The sequence below is a fragment of the Dendrobates tinctorius genome, unplaced genomic scaffold, assembly GCF_039654945.1.
Source record: "Dendrobates tinctorius isolate UK_male_01 unplaced genomic scaffold, ASM3965494v1 ptg000091l, whole genome shotgun sequence".
Classification (NCBI taxonomy): Eukaryota; Metazoa; Chordata; class Amphibia; order Anura; family Dendrobatidae; genus Dendrobates; species Dendrobates tinctorius.
The window spans coordinates 6,388,414-6,406,523 of record NW_027361759.1 but is presented as its reverse complement, the minus strand read 5'-3'; the positions used below and the strand labels follow the sequence as shown (position 1 = coordinate 6,406,523).

Below are 18,110 nucleotides of genomic sequence, written 5' to 3'. Positions count from 1 at the left end.
CTGACCGACTTGGATGTGGCCTTGGCGGGGTCTTTAGTCACTGTCGGGGGGCTGCTGGGGTTCCCTTATCCTATTGATATAAGATAGGGATAGTCAGGTCAGTCGTCCTGGGCTGCGGGGATGGCTGTGGGGTGTTCTGCGCCAGGCGCACTTACCCCTCCATTCGCCGGAGCCTCTGCGTCAATTACTGCCGCTGTGTTTCCAGAGAGACGCTGAGCTTCTGGAGCACGCGCTGTTTCAAACCCAGTGCGTGACATCACCGGCAGTGACGCGCGTCTTCTCGCGATAGGCCGGGAATCGCGTCAGCCGCTTCCGCTTCCTGCCCGGCCGCTAGCCCCGCCTGCGCCTCTGAGGGCGCTGTTTGTGATGCCGGCACCCGCACGGCCAGCTGCCTGCGGGGGACCGGCCTTCGACTGCCACAGCGGCCGCTGCCTGGCGCCGAGAGCCTCCCACCGGGAGGAGCAGCTCCCTTACAGGAGCGTCGTCCTGCGCCTGGCCTTTGGGGCACAGGGGCACAGGGGCACAGGGACTCCCCCCCCCCCCCCCGGGAAGTTTCGGCCCCGGGCGTCTTGACAGGGGGAAGGTTTGGACTGGCCGCCCGATCCCCCTGGGCCCTCCGGTAAGATCTTCCGCAATCCTCTCGCGTGTCCCTCCATGCAGGGACAGGAAAGACACTGAGGGAAAGGGGGTGGGACGGGACCTTTTAACCTCTCGTGTGCTTTCCTGTCCCTGTAAGGAGGAGGACGTCCTTCATGGTGCTGTCAGGTGGACGTCCTGGAGATATGCATTCAAAAACAAAATCAGCTGTGCGCTGTCCCCCAAATCACATAATGGTGGTACTATGGCCAGGTTCACACGGCTGCACAAAAACTCAGTGACAAAATTTGAAATGCATTAGTCTGGTCTGTAAAACATATTGGTCTGTCTGATTTCTTTTTTCACGAGAAGCAAGGCACAGGTACACTGGTTATTTGTGTTGGATCAGCGAGTTGTCAGAGTGCACAGGACGCACACTAGAAAATTTTACTGTTTGAACTCAGCCTAAAAGGGACACCAAAAGATAGTCTATTGGGCTTTTGACATCTTTCCAAGTCACTGTAAACCATGAAACAACTCTGAATTAAAAGCCTGGAAACACCAAGGTTATTTACCGGTAGCCATTTTTCCCGGAGCCCATGATGGCACACGAGGGGATCTGCCCAGCCAGGACAGGACCCCTAATGAAGATAAAAAGGGGCGGTACCTCTCCTTCGCTTCAGTTGGTTTACAGAGCATGAGAGGCCCCCCGGGTTAGTACACATGGTAAAACTATCACCACATTATATCTAACTAAAAAAAGCACCCAAACTATAGTGCACACCAAAGGAGTGATAAGGGGGGGGGGAATATACAGGTGCCGTCATGGGCTCCGGAAAAACCGGCTACCAGTAAGTAACTTTGGTGTTTTCCAGTCTCCCATGACGGCACACGAGAGACTTTTGTAAAATAAGACACCTTAGGGAGGGACCACCGCTTGCAGCACCCTTCTACCAAAGGTTAGGTCAGTAGAGGAAGATAAATCAAGTCGGTAGTGCTTAAAAAAGCTTGAAGGTGAGGACCAAGTAGCGGCTTTACAAGTCTGTTCAATCGATACCTCAGCCTTCTCTGCCCAGGAGGTAGCCACAGCTCTGGTGGAGTGAGCCTTGATGCCTTCTGGAACCGGAGCGCCACTTGCAGAGTAGGATAACAATGTCCTCCCTGATCCATCTGGCAATGGTACTCTTAGCTACCCCACAGCCTTTTCTACTACCCTGAAAGGCTACAAAAAGGGACTGATCTTTCTTCCACTGACTAGTTGTTGACATATATTGTAATATGGCTCTCCTTACATCCAATATATGGAACTTTTGCTCCCAAGGGTTTCTAGGATTATTACAGAAAGATGGCAAGGAGATCTCCTGAGTCCAATGAAACTTTTGGACCACCTTGGGGAGGTAGGCCGGGTCTGGTCTTAGAACCACTCGGTCATCCAAGATCTGCGCATATGGAGGGCATATAGATAGAGCTTGTAGATCGCTCACTCTACGGGCCGATGTTAAGGCTACCAGTAATACAGTTTTAAGTGTGAGTAGTTTTGGTGACAGCTCTTGTAATGGTTCAAAGGGATCTTTGGTTAAAGCCTCTAAGACTAGATTCAGGTCCCAGGGTGGTATCTTTGGGATAATGACCGGCCTCGACCTGCCACAGGACTTTATGAACCGGGACACCCACCTATTGGCTGCTAGGTTGCAGTTATATAGTGCCCCCAGAGCTGAGACTTGGACTTTGAGGGTGTTCATGGCTAACCCAAGTTGCATCCCCGACTGTAGGAATTCTAGGATAGGTCCCACTGGAGCTACATCCCCTAAAGGTTCCCCCAGGAAGTCTAGGAACTTTTTCCACGTTCTACCGTAGATCTGGGATGTTATAAGTTTCCTACTCTTCAACAGGGTAGAGACTAACCCTGGAGAGAATCCCTGGCGACTCAGTAGCGCCCTCTCAAATTCCAGGCTGCCAGATGGAAGCCATTCACCTGAGAGTGGACCACTGGTCCCTGGGAAAGCAGGTCTGGAACCTCCGGTAAGATCCATGGATCTGTCACTGACATGAGTCTCAGAAGGGAGAACCAAGGCCTCCTCAGCCAAAACGGAGCTATAAGAATTATTCTCGCTTGATCCTCCCTGATTTTCCGGACCACTACTAGGATCCTTGTTATCGGGGAGAATGCATAGGCCAGGATGAACTTCCAAGGGTATTTGTAGGGCATCTACTGCAAAGGGGTTTTCTCTTGGATTCAGTGAGCAGAACTTCCTGACCTTTCTGTGGCGTGCGGTGGCGAACAGGTCTATTTCCGGTTTGCCCCAGGCTTGAACTATTTGTTGGAAGACTTGGGGGTTTAGGGACCATTCCCCCTGTCTTAGGTGTCTGCGACTCAGGAAGTCTGCTTGTGTATTTTCTACCACCTTTATATGCAGTGCCATGATGGATAACAGATGTTGTTCTGCTAAATGGAAAAGTAGATCTGATATTTCCATGAGGCCCCGAGATCTCGTTCCCCCCTGGTCGTTGATGCAGGCTACCACTGCCCGATTGTCTGTCATGACTCGAGTGTGGCGGCTCCGAAGCAAGGGGAGAAAATGTTTCACGGCTTTTTCTACTGCCCATAGTTCTTTTATATTTGAACCGTGATCCTTTACTAGTGAGGACCAGGTTCCCTGTATTGAGTGGGATCTCAGGTGTGCTCCCCATCCTGTGGAACTCGCGTCGGTTGTAATGATATCCTCGACTGTTTTTTGCCACGGGACACCGGCTGGTAGATGCTTTTCTACAGTCCACCAGAGTAGGGAATCTCTTACAGCCATGGAGAGACATAGTTCGCCCTCTAAATGCCCTTTCAATTGTTTTTGTGCTGACAGAACTTCCCACTGAGAAACTGGGTCTGAGCAGAAAAAGTAAATTAATGTGCATGCAAAATGTAATTGCATATGAACACATGACCTTTACACAGAGAAAACCAAAAGCAAAACACAAAACAAATATCCTGGAATAAAAAAGTAAAAAAATATATTGCAAAAATTGCATGAAGGTAGTAATAATAGTAATATTTGTTTTGTGTTTTGCTTTTGGTTTTCTCTGTGTAAAGGTCATGTGTTCATATGCAATTACATTTTGCATGCACATTAATTTACTTTTTCTGCTCAGACCCAGTTTCTCATTTGTTTCATTGTGCATTCTGTGCATATAAGGGTGTGACCGCCCTGTTTCTGAGTTGGAAAATCCATCCTGTCTGGCCTATACTATTACTGGTGGTTCAGTCCCTCTGTCCTTGTTCACATTTACGTCACTTGACAAGTGGAAAGGTTTTAAATACAAGAGTTAGGACTGTCCCACAAGGGTTGCCGTGACGTGGCGGGATGGCTTCTACATTATTTTGATCAAAATTATGTTAACTAAATACCCTTATTATTACTATTATTACTACCTTCATGCAATTTTTGCAATATATTTTTTTACTTTTTTATTCCAGGATATTTGTTTTGTGTTTTGCTTTTAGAACTTCCCACTGTAGTTGTCTTAAGTGGTACTGTGCCCACGCTACCGCAGGTATGCATGATGTCAACGAGCCTAAAAGGGACTTTGCATTCCTCAGTGTCATAGCTGACCTTTGTATTGCTGTGCGAGCTAGGCCCCTTATCTTGGTCACTTTGTTCTCTGGCAGGAGGCAGCATTGTCGCTCGGAGTCCAGTATTAACCCTAGAAGGATTGCACTTTTACTGGTGTTAATCTTGACTTAGGGATGTTTACTATCCATCCTAGTCCTATTAAAGTTGATATCACTTCCTTCACTTGGTGTGTGCAGTGGGTCTCCGACCTCCTTACGACAAGAAAGTCATCCAGGTATGGGACGATCACTATGTCCCGGGAACGAAGAAATGACATTACTTCGGCCATCACTTTGGTAAACTCTGGGGGCTGTAGACAGGCCGAACGGAAGGGCTGCATATTGGTAGTGTTTTACCTGACCTTGGACATAGATCGCTACTCTCAAGTATTTTTGATACTCCCGATGGATTGGGATATGATAGTAGGCATCTTTAAAGTCTATCACTGCCATGAGGCAGTGCTGGAACAGGATTTTTGTGGCCGTATTGATGGACTCCATTTTGAAGGAGCAATTGTCTACCCACTGATTGAGTCTCCTCAGGTTGATTATGGTTCTCCAAGAGCCGTCTGGTTTTTGTATTAAAAAGAGGGGGGGGGGGGGGGGAGTAAAACCCCCTTCCTTCTTCTTGCACTGGGACTTCTTGTAGGACTTGTTTTTGCACTAGTCCAAAGACTTCCGTCTCCAAGGCCAGCTGTTGCTCCTGGGCTCTCCTTCGGGGTGTCATTATAAAGGTATGCCTGGTCGGATGGGTGAATTTTATTTTTAAACCGTCCTTGATGTTTAGGACCCATGTACTGGGGGAGATATTTGCCCAGGCGGAAAGGAAGAGAGAAAGCCTTCCCACCTACCTCCGACCTGATGTCATTGGGGAGATTTTATGGAGGAAGTAGAGGGCCCTTTAAACATATAGCCCGATCCTCTCCTTTCTTTAATGTCCCATTTTTTCCCCTATCTCCCAGGGGACGACCCCTGTTAAATCTCCACAACCGAAAGGGCTGCTTTTTGGGTTCTCCCGGAAATCGAGGAAAGCCTTTCTTCCTATCCCCCGCATGTTCCAAAATTTCCTCTAGTTTTTTCCCAAAGAGGAATTGGCCATTACATGGAATGGAACATAATCTATGTTTCGATGGCAAATCCCGTGGACACCCTTTAAGCCACAGGGCTCATCTTGCTGCATTTGACAGGCTTGCCGCTCTAGCTGTTAATCTCGCGGAATTTGCTGAGGTATCCGCTAGGAAAGCCGCAGCTCCATGTACCAGTGTCAGATTCGACAGTATTTCGTCCCTAGGAACTCTATCCTTGATCTGGTCCTCTATTTGTTGTAGCCAGACCATGAGGGCACGAGCGGTACAAGTACCAGCTATCACTGGTTTTAATCCACCTGCCGAAGCTTCACAGATATGCTTCAGGAAACCATCTGCATTTTTATCAAGCGGGTCTTTCAGCACGCCAGAGTCCTCTAATGGTAGAGATACCTTTTTTGAGGATTTAGCTACGGCACCATCAATTTTTGGGACTTTTTCCCAGGTTTCTGAATCTTTTTGCTCAAATGGGAACCTCCTTTTTGATGTAGAAGGTAAGCCCCCTGACCTCTCAGGTTTTTTCCATTCCCTGTCAATTAAGGCATTTATCTTATCGTTTACAGGGAAGGTGCATTTTTTCCTTTCCTCCAGTCCTCCAACCATAACATCCTCCAATGATTTAGGGGTCTTTTCCTCCTTAAGGCCCATTGTAGACCTGACAGCTTTGACCAGCTTTTCCACGTCCTCTGTTGGGAAACACGGACGGCCCCCTATATCGCTGTCCAAGGAGGATTCTGAGGACTGAGTAGAGGAGGTGGAGGGGGACAGGGATCTTTCCCGACCTTTCTGCACTAGCGAGGCCTCTGAATCAGAATCCCTTCTACGGCTTCTTTTATCCTTTTTTAAGGGCTGCCTTTAAGGAGCCTTTCACCTCCTCCTGTATTATAGCCCTAAGGCTAGTCACCAAATCAGGGGTTTCATCCTGTATGGTTTTGTTTATACAGTCAGCGCAGAGATCTTTCTGCCACTGATCTGCCAGCAGGTGTCTACATAGGGCGCATTCTCTATTCTTTGTTTTGCCGCTAGACTTCCTCGACCCCTAGTGATCAAACAGAAAAATGGAACCCCATTACCATAAGGGTGACATTCACGCAGATCACTCACCACCGCTGTCAATCAAGGGTACCGATCTCGGAGACTCCTCAGATGCACTCGTGACGTTTCTTCTGGACGTCTCATAGTCATGCCGGTCGCGTTTACGACTGCCGCTCCCACCACTCGAGCGGCTGCTCCTGCTATGCTGGCGGCTCTGCCTGGCATCTGGCGAGAGCTCTTGCTGCTGCTGCTCTTCTTGCCCCACTTGGATTGTGAAGTTTTTGGCATGAGTGCGTCCATCCACTGCACTCTCCGCCTCCTCCGATTACCCCCACAGCCCCTCCCCCCCTGCCACGCCGTCGGGATCTTCTTTTGCTGGCCGGCGTTTTTCCAATGGGCGCCGCCATCTTGGATTTCGGCGCCGCCTCACAACGTCAAGCGGGCACGCCCCTTTCCCAGCGTGCCCTCCCAGAGGGGTGCGACCCGGAAGCGGCCGCCCCTTCTGGACTGGATGCGGCAGAGGGGGGAGGGTGGTGCGGCAGCCACAGCAGAGCCCCAGGACGTGCTGCATCTACGCCCGCTCGGAAGCCGAGCCCCCAGGGGACCCGCGGACGGCGCATCCCCCTCCCGACGCACAGCGCCCAGGACCCCGCCTGTTCTTCCACGCCCCCGCCTGTTCTTCCACGCCGGCACGGGAGAGGGGCAGGTACGTGTGACGCAGTCTTCAGCACACGGGTCCTTGTCAGGACAGGAAACCCAACTGAAGCGAGGGAGAGGTACTGCCCCTTTTATCTTCAGTAGGGTTCCTGTCCTGGCTGGGCGGATCCCCTCTCTCATACGTGCTGTCATGGGAGACGGGAAAAACCTACAGTAAATATTGTTTGGTTCCTCAAACCGCAATTCTCCCAAAAGACCATAATTAAGCTTTATAGGTCTATTCTGTTTATGTGTGTAAACCGAGATGACATGGCTTATAGGGAGGACGTCCATCCTATCAGGTGAAGCAACGGCAACATGGATGGTTTCTAACCATTTAACATTAGGCGATATACAATACCCAAGTTGTTGTAGCAAATATGAAGATTTGTCTGCGACTTCAAGGATATTACTTGAAGGCAGACATAGGGCTCTAAAGCTTTGGGAACATGACCGGTTTCTTTTTAATGGGAATGGACTACATATATTGTTATGAACATTAGTTCTTATTCATTTACGAATAGTGGCCTATCAGAAGGTATAAGAATTGTGAATGGGAGAGTGGGTTAGTGGTAGTGGAAATTCTGACCAAACTAATATGGACAATTCTTAAGCACATATAGATAAAATGTTTTGGTTGAGATTTTTATAGTTTATTCACTCTTCTTAATAAGGAGAGGCTTAAACTGAATGGTGGTCTCGACGTTACCTTGGCAAGTGCAGCACCTAGAGTTTCTCTCGCGACAAAAAAAAAAAAAAAAAAATTAAGTAGTCATTGTAAAATTGCAGGAAGTAGCATGGAAATATTTCTATTTCCTGGTTTTGTGTATGTAAGGCAGAAGGGGAGAACAAGGGATGCGTCAGAAAGCGGCATCTCACTTTATACTCAAAGTTGACATTTTTCAATGAGTAATCGTTCAAATGGGAAAGACTGCAATCTATGCACATCAGAAAAAAAAAAAACCACAACCATTAAAAGGTATAGGATGCATTTTCCAATAAAAATATTTACATTATTTTTGTGCATGCAAGTTGAACCAAAATGAGGGTAAGGAGGCATACCGAGCTCCTCTAGGTGACTGATCTGAGCCCTGAGCTAGTTTATTATCTCTCAGGCTTGCTAATCAAGATACCCTTTTCCAAATACACTAAAGAAAGAAAAAAAAGTGTAATAATTTGAAATATACAATTTATTTCCTTTTTTCATACAGTTAGAAATATTCATATTCCAAAATTTGTCTACGAGACATACCATAAACTTAAACTCTTCCTCTATAAATTTATAAGAAGTACATTGAACAACTGCCTTGTCATACATATTAAAATCCAATAAAAAAAAAAAAAAAAAAAAACAAAAAAAAAAACTGTTCAACTAGATATACTTATAATAGTCAAAATTTTACTTATTGCTATATACTAACTATAGTCCTTCATTGTAGGTACATCCATCTGGGGATATTTCAAATAAATTCTGAAAGTACAGATCAATCCACAAACTACTATCTTACTGCTATATTCCTTATCCAAAACTTAAAAAATAAAAAAAAAATCCAGCTTCCTGGGGTTCAAATTGTGATATGTTGTTGGTTGATGAAAATACAAGATGGAAAAAAGATTGCTCCCAACTAACAGCAGGAAAAAAAATAAATAGGGAAAACCCAGAACTTTATTGCGGAGATGTATTAGGGTCACTATATAATAGTGAACAATAACGTGTAGTTTCATAGAAACAAACTTTCATTTGCCCCTTACATTGGGCAAACCTATTTACATAATAATGACTGCCTAACTGGCGTGAGTCTAAAATTTTCGAGAGCCTAATAAGACGGTAATCGTTGCTGCATCGCTTTTCCTTTGAGAACCCGTCTAATCTGTAAAAGAAATAAAAAATGGACATTTTAGATAAATCCAAAAAATGCACATGCCTTAGTATACTTCTATCAATCTGTCCAAAATGCTTTCACACTGTTTGCAAATATTTATGCATGCCTTAAGTCATAGCATAATATTCTACACTACAAGTGGGTACAGGGGAAGGCCACTACTTTTTATTGACAGCCCATCTCTATCGGTAGGACAGGTCTTCATTATTTGATTGGTGGTGGTGTGACACTCAGCACCTCCGCCAATCAGCTGTTACCGGTGCTAGCAGTGGTGGGTAGTTCTTGGATTCTGCTGAAACACAGCAGCTCTGTCATTTCTACAGTGGGCACAGGCAGGTAGTGCAGATCCTCGCTCTGTAGGGGGTGGATTTTCAATACCCAGCCCCTATAGAAATGACAGAGCTGATGTGTTTCGGCAGCATCTGAGAACTTCCAGCAAGCGCCGGTAACAGCTAATTGGAGGGGTGCTGGGTGTCTCACCTACGCCAAGCAGATATTTGTGACCTCTCCTAAAGATAGGAAGAGGCCATAAAAATATATATAAATAAACCATCATGGTCAACCTTCTTTACTATGATGATTATCATCAATGTCACCAGGAAATATTTTTAAGAAGCATATATAAGAAGGATAAAGTAATGCAAATCCCTAGGCTGAAAGAGAATGTTAAAAGAAATAAAACTTTATAATACTCCCCAAGTGTTTTCGCACTTCATTAAATGAAATGCAAACTGGTCATGAAATTACAAAACTAACAATGTACTATACACAAATCTTACCTCGTCGCCTACAGCTCCATCTGAAACAAGGTGCACAGGCTGCTCATTCTCTAGGTTCCTAGCGCTAGGGTCAGCCCCCTTCCTCATCAGCAGTCGAACAGCCCCCACGTGGGCTCTCCTACTCTGTAGGCTAGCTGCAACATGTAATGCCGTGTTTCCATTGTAGGCCTGAGAAAAAGAAATATGTTTAGTCTGGTTTGCGACATTTTAATGGCAGGAAGCAGTTCACAAACAATTTCCTTTACAAAATATTTATTGACCACAGCCAAAGAAAACCACAGCTCACAGTTACCTTAACATTAATAAACAGCAGACTGTTTGGCAACTCCAAGAAAAGGCTCATCAGCTCAAGGTTTGCTTCCTCACAAGTCAGATGTAGAGCCGTTCTTCCACTTTTACGGTCCTGTAAATAACAAATTTAATTCAGGCTCCAGATCGGAATTCACAAATATCAACCACTACAAAAATTCATTCACCTAGACTTCAATGCTGGACCATATGATGCGCCATTAAATATAAATCACAAATCTGGTTTCCTACCAAATGCATCCTACTTCCTAATGAAGCATAAATGTGTTTTAGACTACAGTCAGTGAATATTTTGTCAGTTCTTCATGCTCCAGGGGAGATCTGACAGTTAATTGGGTATCGTGGTCACTGGTGCTCAGCGCTGGATAGCATTTTAAAGCTACATATATACAGGAGAAGGCCTTGGTGGATTCATGGAACTTAATTACGTATCAGTGTAGCTTTATAAAATGCCATCATGTGGTACAAAGAAATGTCATACGTGAAGATCAACTGAAAATCTTACTCTTGAGCCCACAGAAGCTCCCATGTGAAGAAGGGTCTTAACGGTGTCCACCATGGCCTTATTCTTCATCAGCAGGTCATCTGTCGCGGGTGTACTAAACTGCAATTTCTGAACTATGGCATTGTGAGCAATTACAGCACAATGTAGTGGTGTCAGTCCTATGTAACACAAGAAATAAACTATTAAAAAGGCAAGCAACAGCTAACTAAAGTTTCACATTGTGTCAACTAAATGCCTTGATGTAACATTATCAAAGACTTACCATCATAATTGACCGCATCCACGTCAATGTACTGATTGCCAGCTGAAGCACTTTTCTGGATTGCCTAAAAGTACAAAAATTAAACCAATAGAAAGTTAGAACTAAAGGAATATATGAAATTGTCTAAACTGTGTAGATTTCATAAGTGTGATAAAGAAAACTAAAAACACAAGACCGTGACACTGAGCAAAGCTTGACTCGGACCCACCTGTAGCACTTGCGAGTATCCTCGTTCAGCACATACATGAAGAGGGGTACGGCCCCAGAGATCCGTAGTGTTGACTTGCGCTCCAAGGCTGATCAGGTCTTGAACAATCAGATGTTGGTTTGCAGCTACGGCTAATTGAAAGGCGCTCTACATGGTTGAAAGGGAAAGTGTTAAACAAAAAACAAGGAAATAAGGCTAGAAAAAAAAAAAACCCACACACAAACTTGATAAGACAGAACAAATTGATAAGACAATGAGGGTTGGTGACAAGGTACACTGATACCCAGCCCCTGGGAATGGACTTTGAGTGCCATTATCTGAATGATAAGGATAGCTGCTCTACATCATGGTTGCTGATTAACTTAGCAGACTGTCACTATAGCATTGAAAAGAGGAACTTCATGCATCATGATATAACCTCCTGCGTAGTAGAGCATAAAAAAAGGGAAAATGTAACAGAGTGGCATGTTACCTGCTTATTATGTTCTTTTATATCCAACATATGGAGGGATGCCATCTTCTGTGCAATTACATAAGACCGTGCACGTCTTCCTTGGGCAACTGCAATGTGGAGCATTCTGTAAAAACAAGGAAAATAAGAGTTACAATAAATCAATACTGCTAAAATTTACTGCAGTTTACTTACAATTACACCATATATTTATAAAAAATAACTTGCATAATGATTCTGTCCTTGTATCAAGCATAACCTTGAACCAGCTTTAATATGAACACAAAAAAAAAATAAAAAATATAAATGATAGTTCCACTTACGTATCACCATCTGCATCTTGAGACAAAAGCTGCTCCGTGGATAACATGGCCAGTTTACTTTCTTCTTGTTCTATTTGCCAGTGGAAGAATGATTTTCCGATCTGGAACGGGTTTGTCTGGTTGACCTCGGTGTGGCACAATGGTGAAGACTGGACGGCACTTTGACTTAGAAACTGATTACAAGGAGGATTTACAGGCAAGCTGATGGGTGGAATGATGGACTCTGTAGGCATCTTTTCAGCTGTAATTTCAGAGGGGGAACCAATGAGTGACAGGTAACTATCTATGGCGTAGCTGTCAAAGACGCCCTGAGTACAGAGGGTTTCTTGGTTGTTTTCTAGCGGATTGTAACTGCTACAGTCTCCTGCATAATGTGGAGAAACATTCTGGACTTGAGGGACTTCAATCTGGTACTGATCATTTTTAGATTGTGGGGAGCAACCACTGAAGGGCTGAACAGTTTCATCGGGTAAGAAACCCTGAGCTCCAGGTTGATAAAACTGTCCTTGTGTATGCATCCAGTCTACTCGCACTGTGTTCAGGGACACTTGGTGGGACTCGTTTTTTATGTTCATTAAACTCAGCAGATCGGAGTCTCCAGTCATCTCGGTTTTTGAAGAATCATCCATGATTTCACCAGAATTTGGTGTACTTGGTGGGGTCTAGACAGGAGAGAGAGAAATGATATAACAACGAACTAATATTTCTATTACGTTACAGTATTATAAGAAATGTATCGTATTTACCAAGAAAGAGCTGGACTGGTAGGCACAGGCTTTCTTTGGAGCTGGTGCATCCAGCATGAAATCATTGGTCCGTTTCAGGCCAAATACGCTCTTTATTTCTGAGAGCAAAGCACACACATTTAGACATTTGTGTGACTTACAATTATCCTAACACTACTTTATAATTTTAAATCTATACTTACCAGTGTGGGGTTCAGGGCCTTTTGGTTTCTAGTATGGAAAAGAAAGAAAAACATGTATTGAGTACCCTTAAGTACAGTCTCTAACTCTTTCTAAAAGTTAATATCAAATATCTAGGATTAACTCCAACATCATCTCTTATTAAACGCAGCTAGAATGTACTTAGCGGCCAGCTGTATAGGCGGGGAAAGAATCCCAGAATTTACTGTGAACAAAGCCAGATAGAAGTACCTGTAACTGGGAATCGTCTGTTCCATGTCCTGCCTGATTTCTCATCCGGGTAAGGAGTTCCCGCACTGAATTCTTCACTCGAACCCCCTGAAAGGTTCCTTTCGGCTGACGTCCTGCACCATTGGCTTGTTCAGCTGAAAAGTAGAAAAAACCATACATCGTAAACAATATACCTGTAACCATTTAGGACATGTTAGGTTTAATATACTATAGATATCAGCATGTCCAAAGACACACCGATAGGGAATGTAGATTGTGAGCCCCATCGGGGACAGTGCCGATAATGTCTGTAAAGCGCTGTGGAATTAATGGCGCTATATAAATGAGTAAAATAAATAAAATATACCATCAGCTTTATCAATCAGTACTGTAAAATGGATTTATGTCCAATATCCATAAAAACTGCTGCCTGGCTATTTCCATATCAACTTCGCTTTCATAGTCTTTTGCCTCATTATTCTGTAGAAAAGCACAAGAGGTGCAAACCGCCATAGTTTAGTAGTGTTTGACATGTCCGCAATCAGGTAGACATAGGGTGGCCGCCTGCAGGGTGCCATACCTTCAAATATATAGATTGGATATATACATTTCTTAGTAGAGACATACTAGTCTACTAGAAGAGTGCAATCAAGTTATAACATGGGGCAATGGGTCAGCTACACACAAAGCTTCAAGCAGAGGCCTGTAACCAAACACGGAAGAGCGGGAAAATGGAAAATATTTGGTTTCCCAACACAAAACGAGTGGAAACCAGCTTCTGTACTGACAGAGGGAACGACGCCAGCAGCAAACCGGTTCATCGGCATCGCCCGGGCGCACCTCGCCCCCTCTGACGTCAGGAACCCTGAATCACGAAAGGCTCAGCGGGTTTAACCGTACAAGTGCCGGTGGCTCTCTCACACGCAGCCAAGAACTGCATTAGACAACGCCAAATAAGCAGCAATCCTCAGCAGAACATGTAGAGTCCCAGTGTTCCTGCTGATGACCGGCACAGTATAGGGGAGGCTGCTGTGTGCATAATACATGTCACATTCTAGAGCTCCCCGGCCCAGCAGCGCTTCTTACCCCTCTGGGTGCGGGGCCAGGAGCCGCTCAGGAACCCCTCGCCGTCCGATGAGGGGGAGCAGGGGCCGGAGGAGCTGGAGTGTGCCGGAGAGGACGCGGGCTCGGAGCTGGGGGAGCCGCCACACAGAGAGAAGAATTCCATGGGGCTGTTCATCCACTCCTGGTCCAGACACTCCCTGGAGTCCTCGATCACCCGATCCAGGATCATGGCTGCTGTGATCACCGGACACACACGCTTCTCTTCTCGCACTAACTATACAGGTGGGAAATTCCACCAGTGTTATGTATGACAGCTGTCAGCGCCGCGCCCACGCCTTCCGGGGACTGACCAATGAGAAGCCGGCATCCTGCGAGCTGATAGGCTGCTGCTAGTAGCGTGCGGGGGATGGGCCATTAGGGCGGGACTTACGGGAAGCAGAGGAAGAGGTTGCGCAATGTCGCCGGCTCTCACCACGCACGGAGGGAGGCACGTCAGGCGGAAGCTGCAGGCTGGGGGAGGGTCACCACATAAAGCACTAACCACAGGCCAACTCTCATGGCCACCCAGCACTGGACAGGTTAATGACTCATGCTGGAGCCCGGTACTTCCCCGGCAGCCTCGGTGCACACGGTTGTTACAGCCCACCGCCGTGCTGTGAGAGCCACTCACCGGTCTCGGCTACAATAAACTTCATATGTGACCTATTATCCAATGCACAAGGCTGCCAACATCAGCCGACCATCGCTATCAGGAGCTGTGCAACACTGCCTGCTGGTGGCAAGCTGTGGTACTGCACTTAGCACGCCTGCCATGTGAGTGACGTGCTGTCCCTGATCTCACCAAGGTTACACGCTAACCGACGCAAAATACGGTCCGTAGTTTACAGGCGTAATACGGATGAATGGCCCCTAAATAGTGATCCGTATGGCGAGATTTTCTCGCAGGCTGCAAAATGGACATATAATGGAGCCCTATGACAGGGTTTCTAACACAAACCAAAGAATAGATATAGACACACATATATATATATATACACATTCTATATATATATCCTTTCGTTTCTTTATTAAACCTGTCAGTGTGAGTTTACTGTATAGCGCACTGAATTGCCGGCTTTGCTAAAAGACACCTGGTGCGTATTTCTCGCAAGTCACACGTGTGCAATCCGTATTTTTTGCGCACCCATAGACTTGCATTGGCGCATTACGGGCGTAGTACGCTGACAATCGCAGCATGCTGCGAGTGGCACGGAGCGTAGGATACTGAGGAGAAATATACGGCTGGTGCGAGTGACCCCATAGAGAATCATTGGTCCGTGTCTAATGCGGGCTTTTAGCCCCTCTCACTCGGCCGTATTCCTCGCCAGTGTGACCCCAGCCTAAGGGGCAGAATGGCAGGAAAACGGATATTTGCCGCTTCCATCTTTTGGAGGGTTGATTGATATAATGAAAACTGGTGCAGTCACACAACCGCAGTACAGCAGCAGATTTCACACCAAAAATGAGAGCAGATCCACCCCATCATAGGCTTGGGAATACAGAAACAAAACAGAAGGTCCTGCCATCAAGAGCTCATGGGACCGGACAGGCAACCTCAGAACACTCCATGACGGGACCGGACAGGCGACACCAGAACACTCCATGATGGGACCGGACAGGCAACACCAGAACACTCCATGATGGGACCGGACAGGCAACACCAGAACACTCCATGATGGGACCGCACAGGCAACACCAGAACACTCCATGATGGGACCGCACAGGCAACACCAGAACACTCCATGATGGGACCGCACAGGCAACACCAGAACACTCCATGGTGGGACCGCACAGGCAACACCAGAACACTCCATGGTGGGACCGCACAGGCAACACCAGAACACTCCATGGTGGGACCGCACAGGCAACACCAGAACACTCCATGGTGGGACCGCACAGGCAACACCAGAACACTCCATGATGGGACCGGACAGGCAACACCAGAACACTCCATGGTGGGACCACACAGGTAACTAGTGATGAGCGAGTATACTCGTTGCTCGGGTTTTTCCGAGCATGCTCAGGTGTCCTAGTATTTTGGCGTGCTCGGAGATTTAGATTTCGTCTCAGCTGCATGATTTGCGACTTGTATTCAGCCTGTTTACATGTGTGGATTCCCTAACAAACAGGCATTCCTCACATGTATTCAGCCTGTCTAGCAGCCACAAATCATCCAGATGAGACGATGAATACTAAATCTCCGAGCACGCCAAAATACTCAGAGGACACCCGAGCATGCTTGGAAAAACCTGAGCAATGAGTATACTCGCTCATCACTACGGGCAACACCAGAACACTCGATGATGGGACGGGACAGGCATCACCAGAACACTCCATGGTGGGACCGGACAGGCAACACCAGAACACTCCATGGTGGGACCGGACAGGCGACACCAGAACACTCCATGGTGGGACCGGACAGGCGACACCAGAACACTCCATGGTGGGACCGGACAGGCGACACCAGAACACTCCATGGTGGGACCGGACAGGCGACACCAGAACACTCCATGGTGGGACCGGACAGGCGACACCAGAACACTCCATGGTGGGACCGGACAGGCGACACCAGAACACTCCATGGTGGGACCGGACAGGCGACACCAGAACACTCCATGGTGGGACGGGACAGGCGACACCAGAACACTCCATGGTGGGACGGGACAGGCGACACCAGAACACTCCATGGTGGGACGGGACAGGCAACACCAGAACACTCCATGATGGGATGGGACAGGCAACACCAGAACACTCCATGATGGGATGGGACAGGCAACACCAGAACACTTCATGATGGGACAAGGACAGGCAACACCAGAACACTCCATGATGGGATGGGACAGGCAACACCAGAACACTCCATGATGGGACCGGACAGGCGACACCAGAACACTCCATGGTGGGACCAGACAGGCGACACCAGAACACTCCATGTCGGGACCGGACAGGCAACCCTAGAACACTCCGACCCAATCTCAATGGAAATGTAATAAAGCTGCCAAGATTTTACCGGAGATACCAGTGTTTTGTTATATTTGAATCACCACTTTGTGATCTCTGCTCTGATTGTAGGTATGGGATAGCCAGAATATCCAGGCAGGATTTACTCCCCTCCGGAGCAGGTAGTATTCTGTTTTGATAACTTTATGTAAAAGTCTGTAAAGAGCAAAGGGCTCTATTCAGCATTTATGGGTTTAAGTCACTTATCTTTTTTGACTTGTAGTTTTCACTTACTTTTTTTTTAACCAAATTCATCAAAATGACGCAATGACGATTTACAAAGCCCAAAATTTTCTTATTTTTTTGCTTCTAACTGGTTTTGTGACATTGTCACAGGAAAAGCCACGTTTTACAAAATGTCACTAAAATACTGGCGCACATGGAATCACTCCAGGGGAGGTACTGGAGTTGAGGTGCGACAAATTATGCAATTTTTTTTTTTAAAGGCACATTTCATGAATGATATAATTCACTGAAAAAAAAAATCAACATAAACATCACAGAGAAAAAAAACAGCCATACTTGCACTACCATGTCCAGATACAAATGCGATGCAGCGGGTTCCCCATGATAAATGCGGGGATAGCATAGGGGCAAAATACAGAATACAAGCCACTTACTAACCCACCAAACATCCGAGGGGGGGGCTGCCTAGTATACTAATTGCACACAGGCTTGTATAGGTCACATCATTACGTAAGACGACTCTTACAACCTATCACCCCAGGCGGGCTTCCAACACCGTAGGTGCAATCACCGGCTAGACACCCCACATTACCCAGCCACCAATGGAAAGGCATTTCACAAAACAGTCTAAAACATCTGGAAAAGTCACATTAATGTAAACATCAGAAAACCAACGAAAGCACAAGACAACTTGAAAAAACTGTTGGCAATGCAATGATGAGTTTCCATGGACTGCTGAACAAAGCAAAAGAAAGAACAGTAATTCCTGTAAGAAAATTGTATTTGATTGGCCATCTTCTCCCTACTAAGGGTTCCTGCACAACAACATGCAGGGGAGAATACCTCTATGGCCGGGGTCATGCTTGCGAGTGCAGTGCAAGTCTCTCGCCTCAATACCTGGCACTGCCGCCGGCGCTCGGGACCGGAGTGTGCGGCTGCATGTATTTCTATGCAGCTGAGTGCTCCGG

General features: G+C 46.4%; 1 protein-coding gene across 3 annotated transcripts in view; it reads right to left on the bottom strand.

The window, feature by feature from the left end:
- Positions 1-8,168: 8,168 nt before the first annotated feature.
- Positions 8,169-18,110, bottom strand: part of NFKBIZ (NFKB inhibitor zeta) — a 29,333-nt gene continuing 19,391 nt past the window's right edge. For 2 of the 3 annotated variants that reach the window (XM_073586240.1, XM_073586237.1), the window contains exons 2-12: positions 12,874-13,007; positions 12,645-12,672; positions 12,463-12,560; positions 11,717-12,378; positions 11,415-11,520; positions 10,943-11,089; positions 10,735-10,798; positions 10,473-10,630; positions 9,951-10,061; positions 9,659-9,826; positions 8,169-8,867 (exon numbers count right to left, since the gene is read on the bottom strand). In XM_073586240.1, coding sequence (XP_073442341.1) covers positions 8,814-8,867; positions 9,659-9,826; positions 9,951-10,061; positions 10,473-10,630; positions 10,735-10,798; positions 10,943-11,089; positions 11,415-11,520; positions 11,717-12,378; positions 12,463-12,560; positions 12,645-12,672; positions 12,874-12,918 — 1,641 coding nt within the window. In that variant the 5' untranslated portion in view covers positions 12,919-13,007 and the 3' untranslated portion in view covers positions 8,169-8,813. Of the gene's footprint in view, positions 8,868-9,658; positions 9,827-9,950; positions 10,062-10,472; positions 10,631-10,734; positions 10,799-10,942; positions 11,090-11,414; positions 11,521-11,716; positions 12,379-12,462; positions 12,561-12,644; positions 12,673-12,873; positions 13,008-13,938; positions 14,155-18,110 lie in introns of those variants that run through there. The other variant, XM_073586236.1, reaches the window with a different exon arrangement.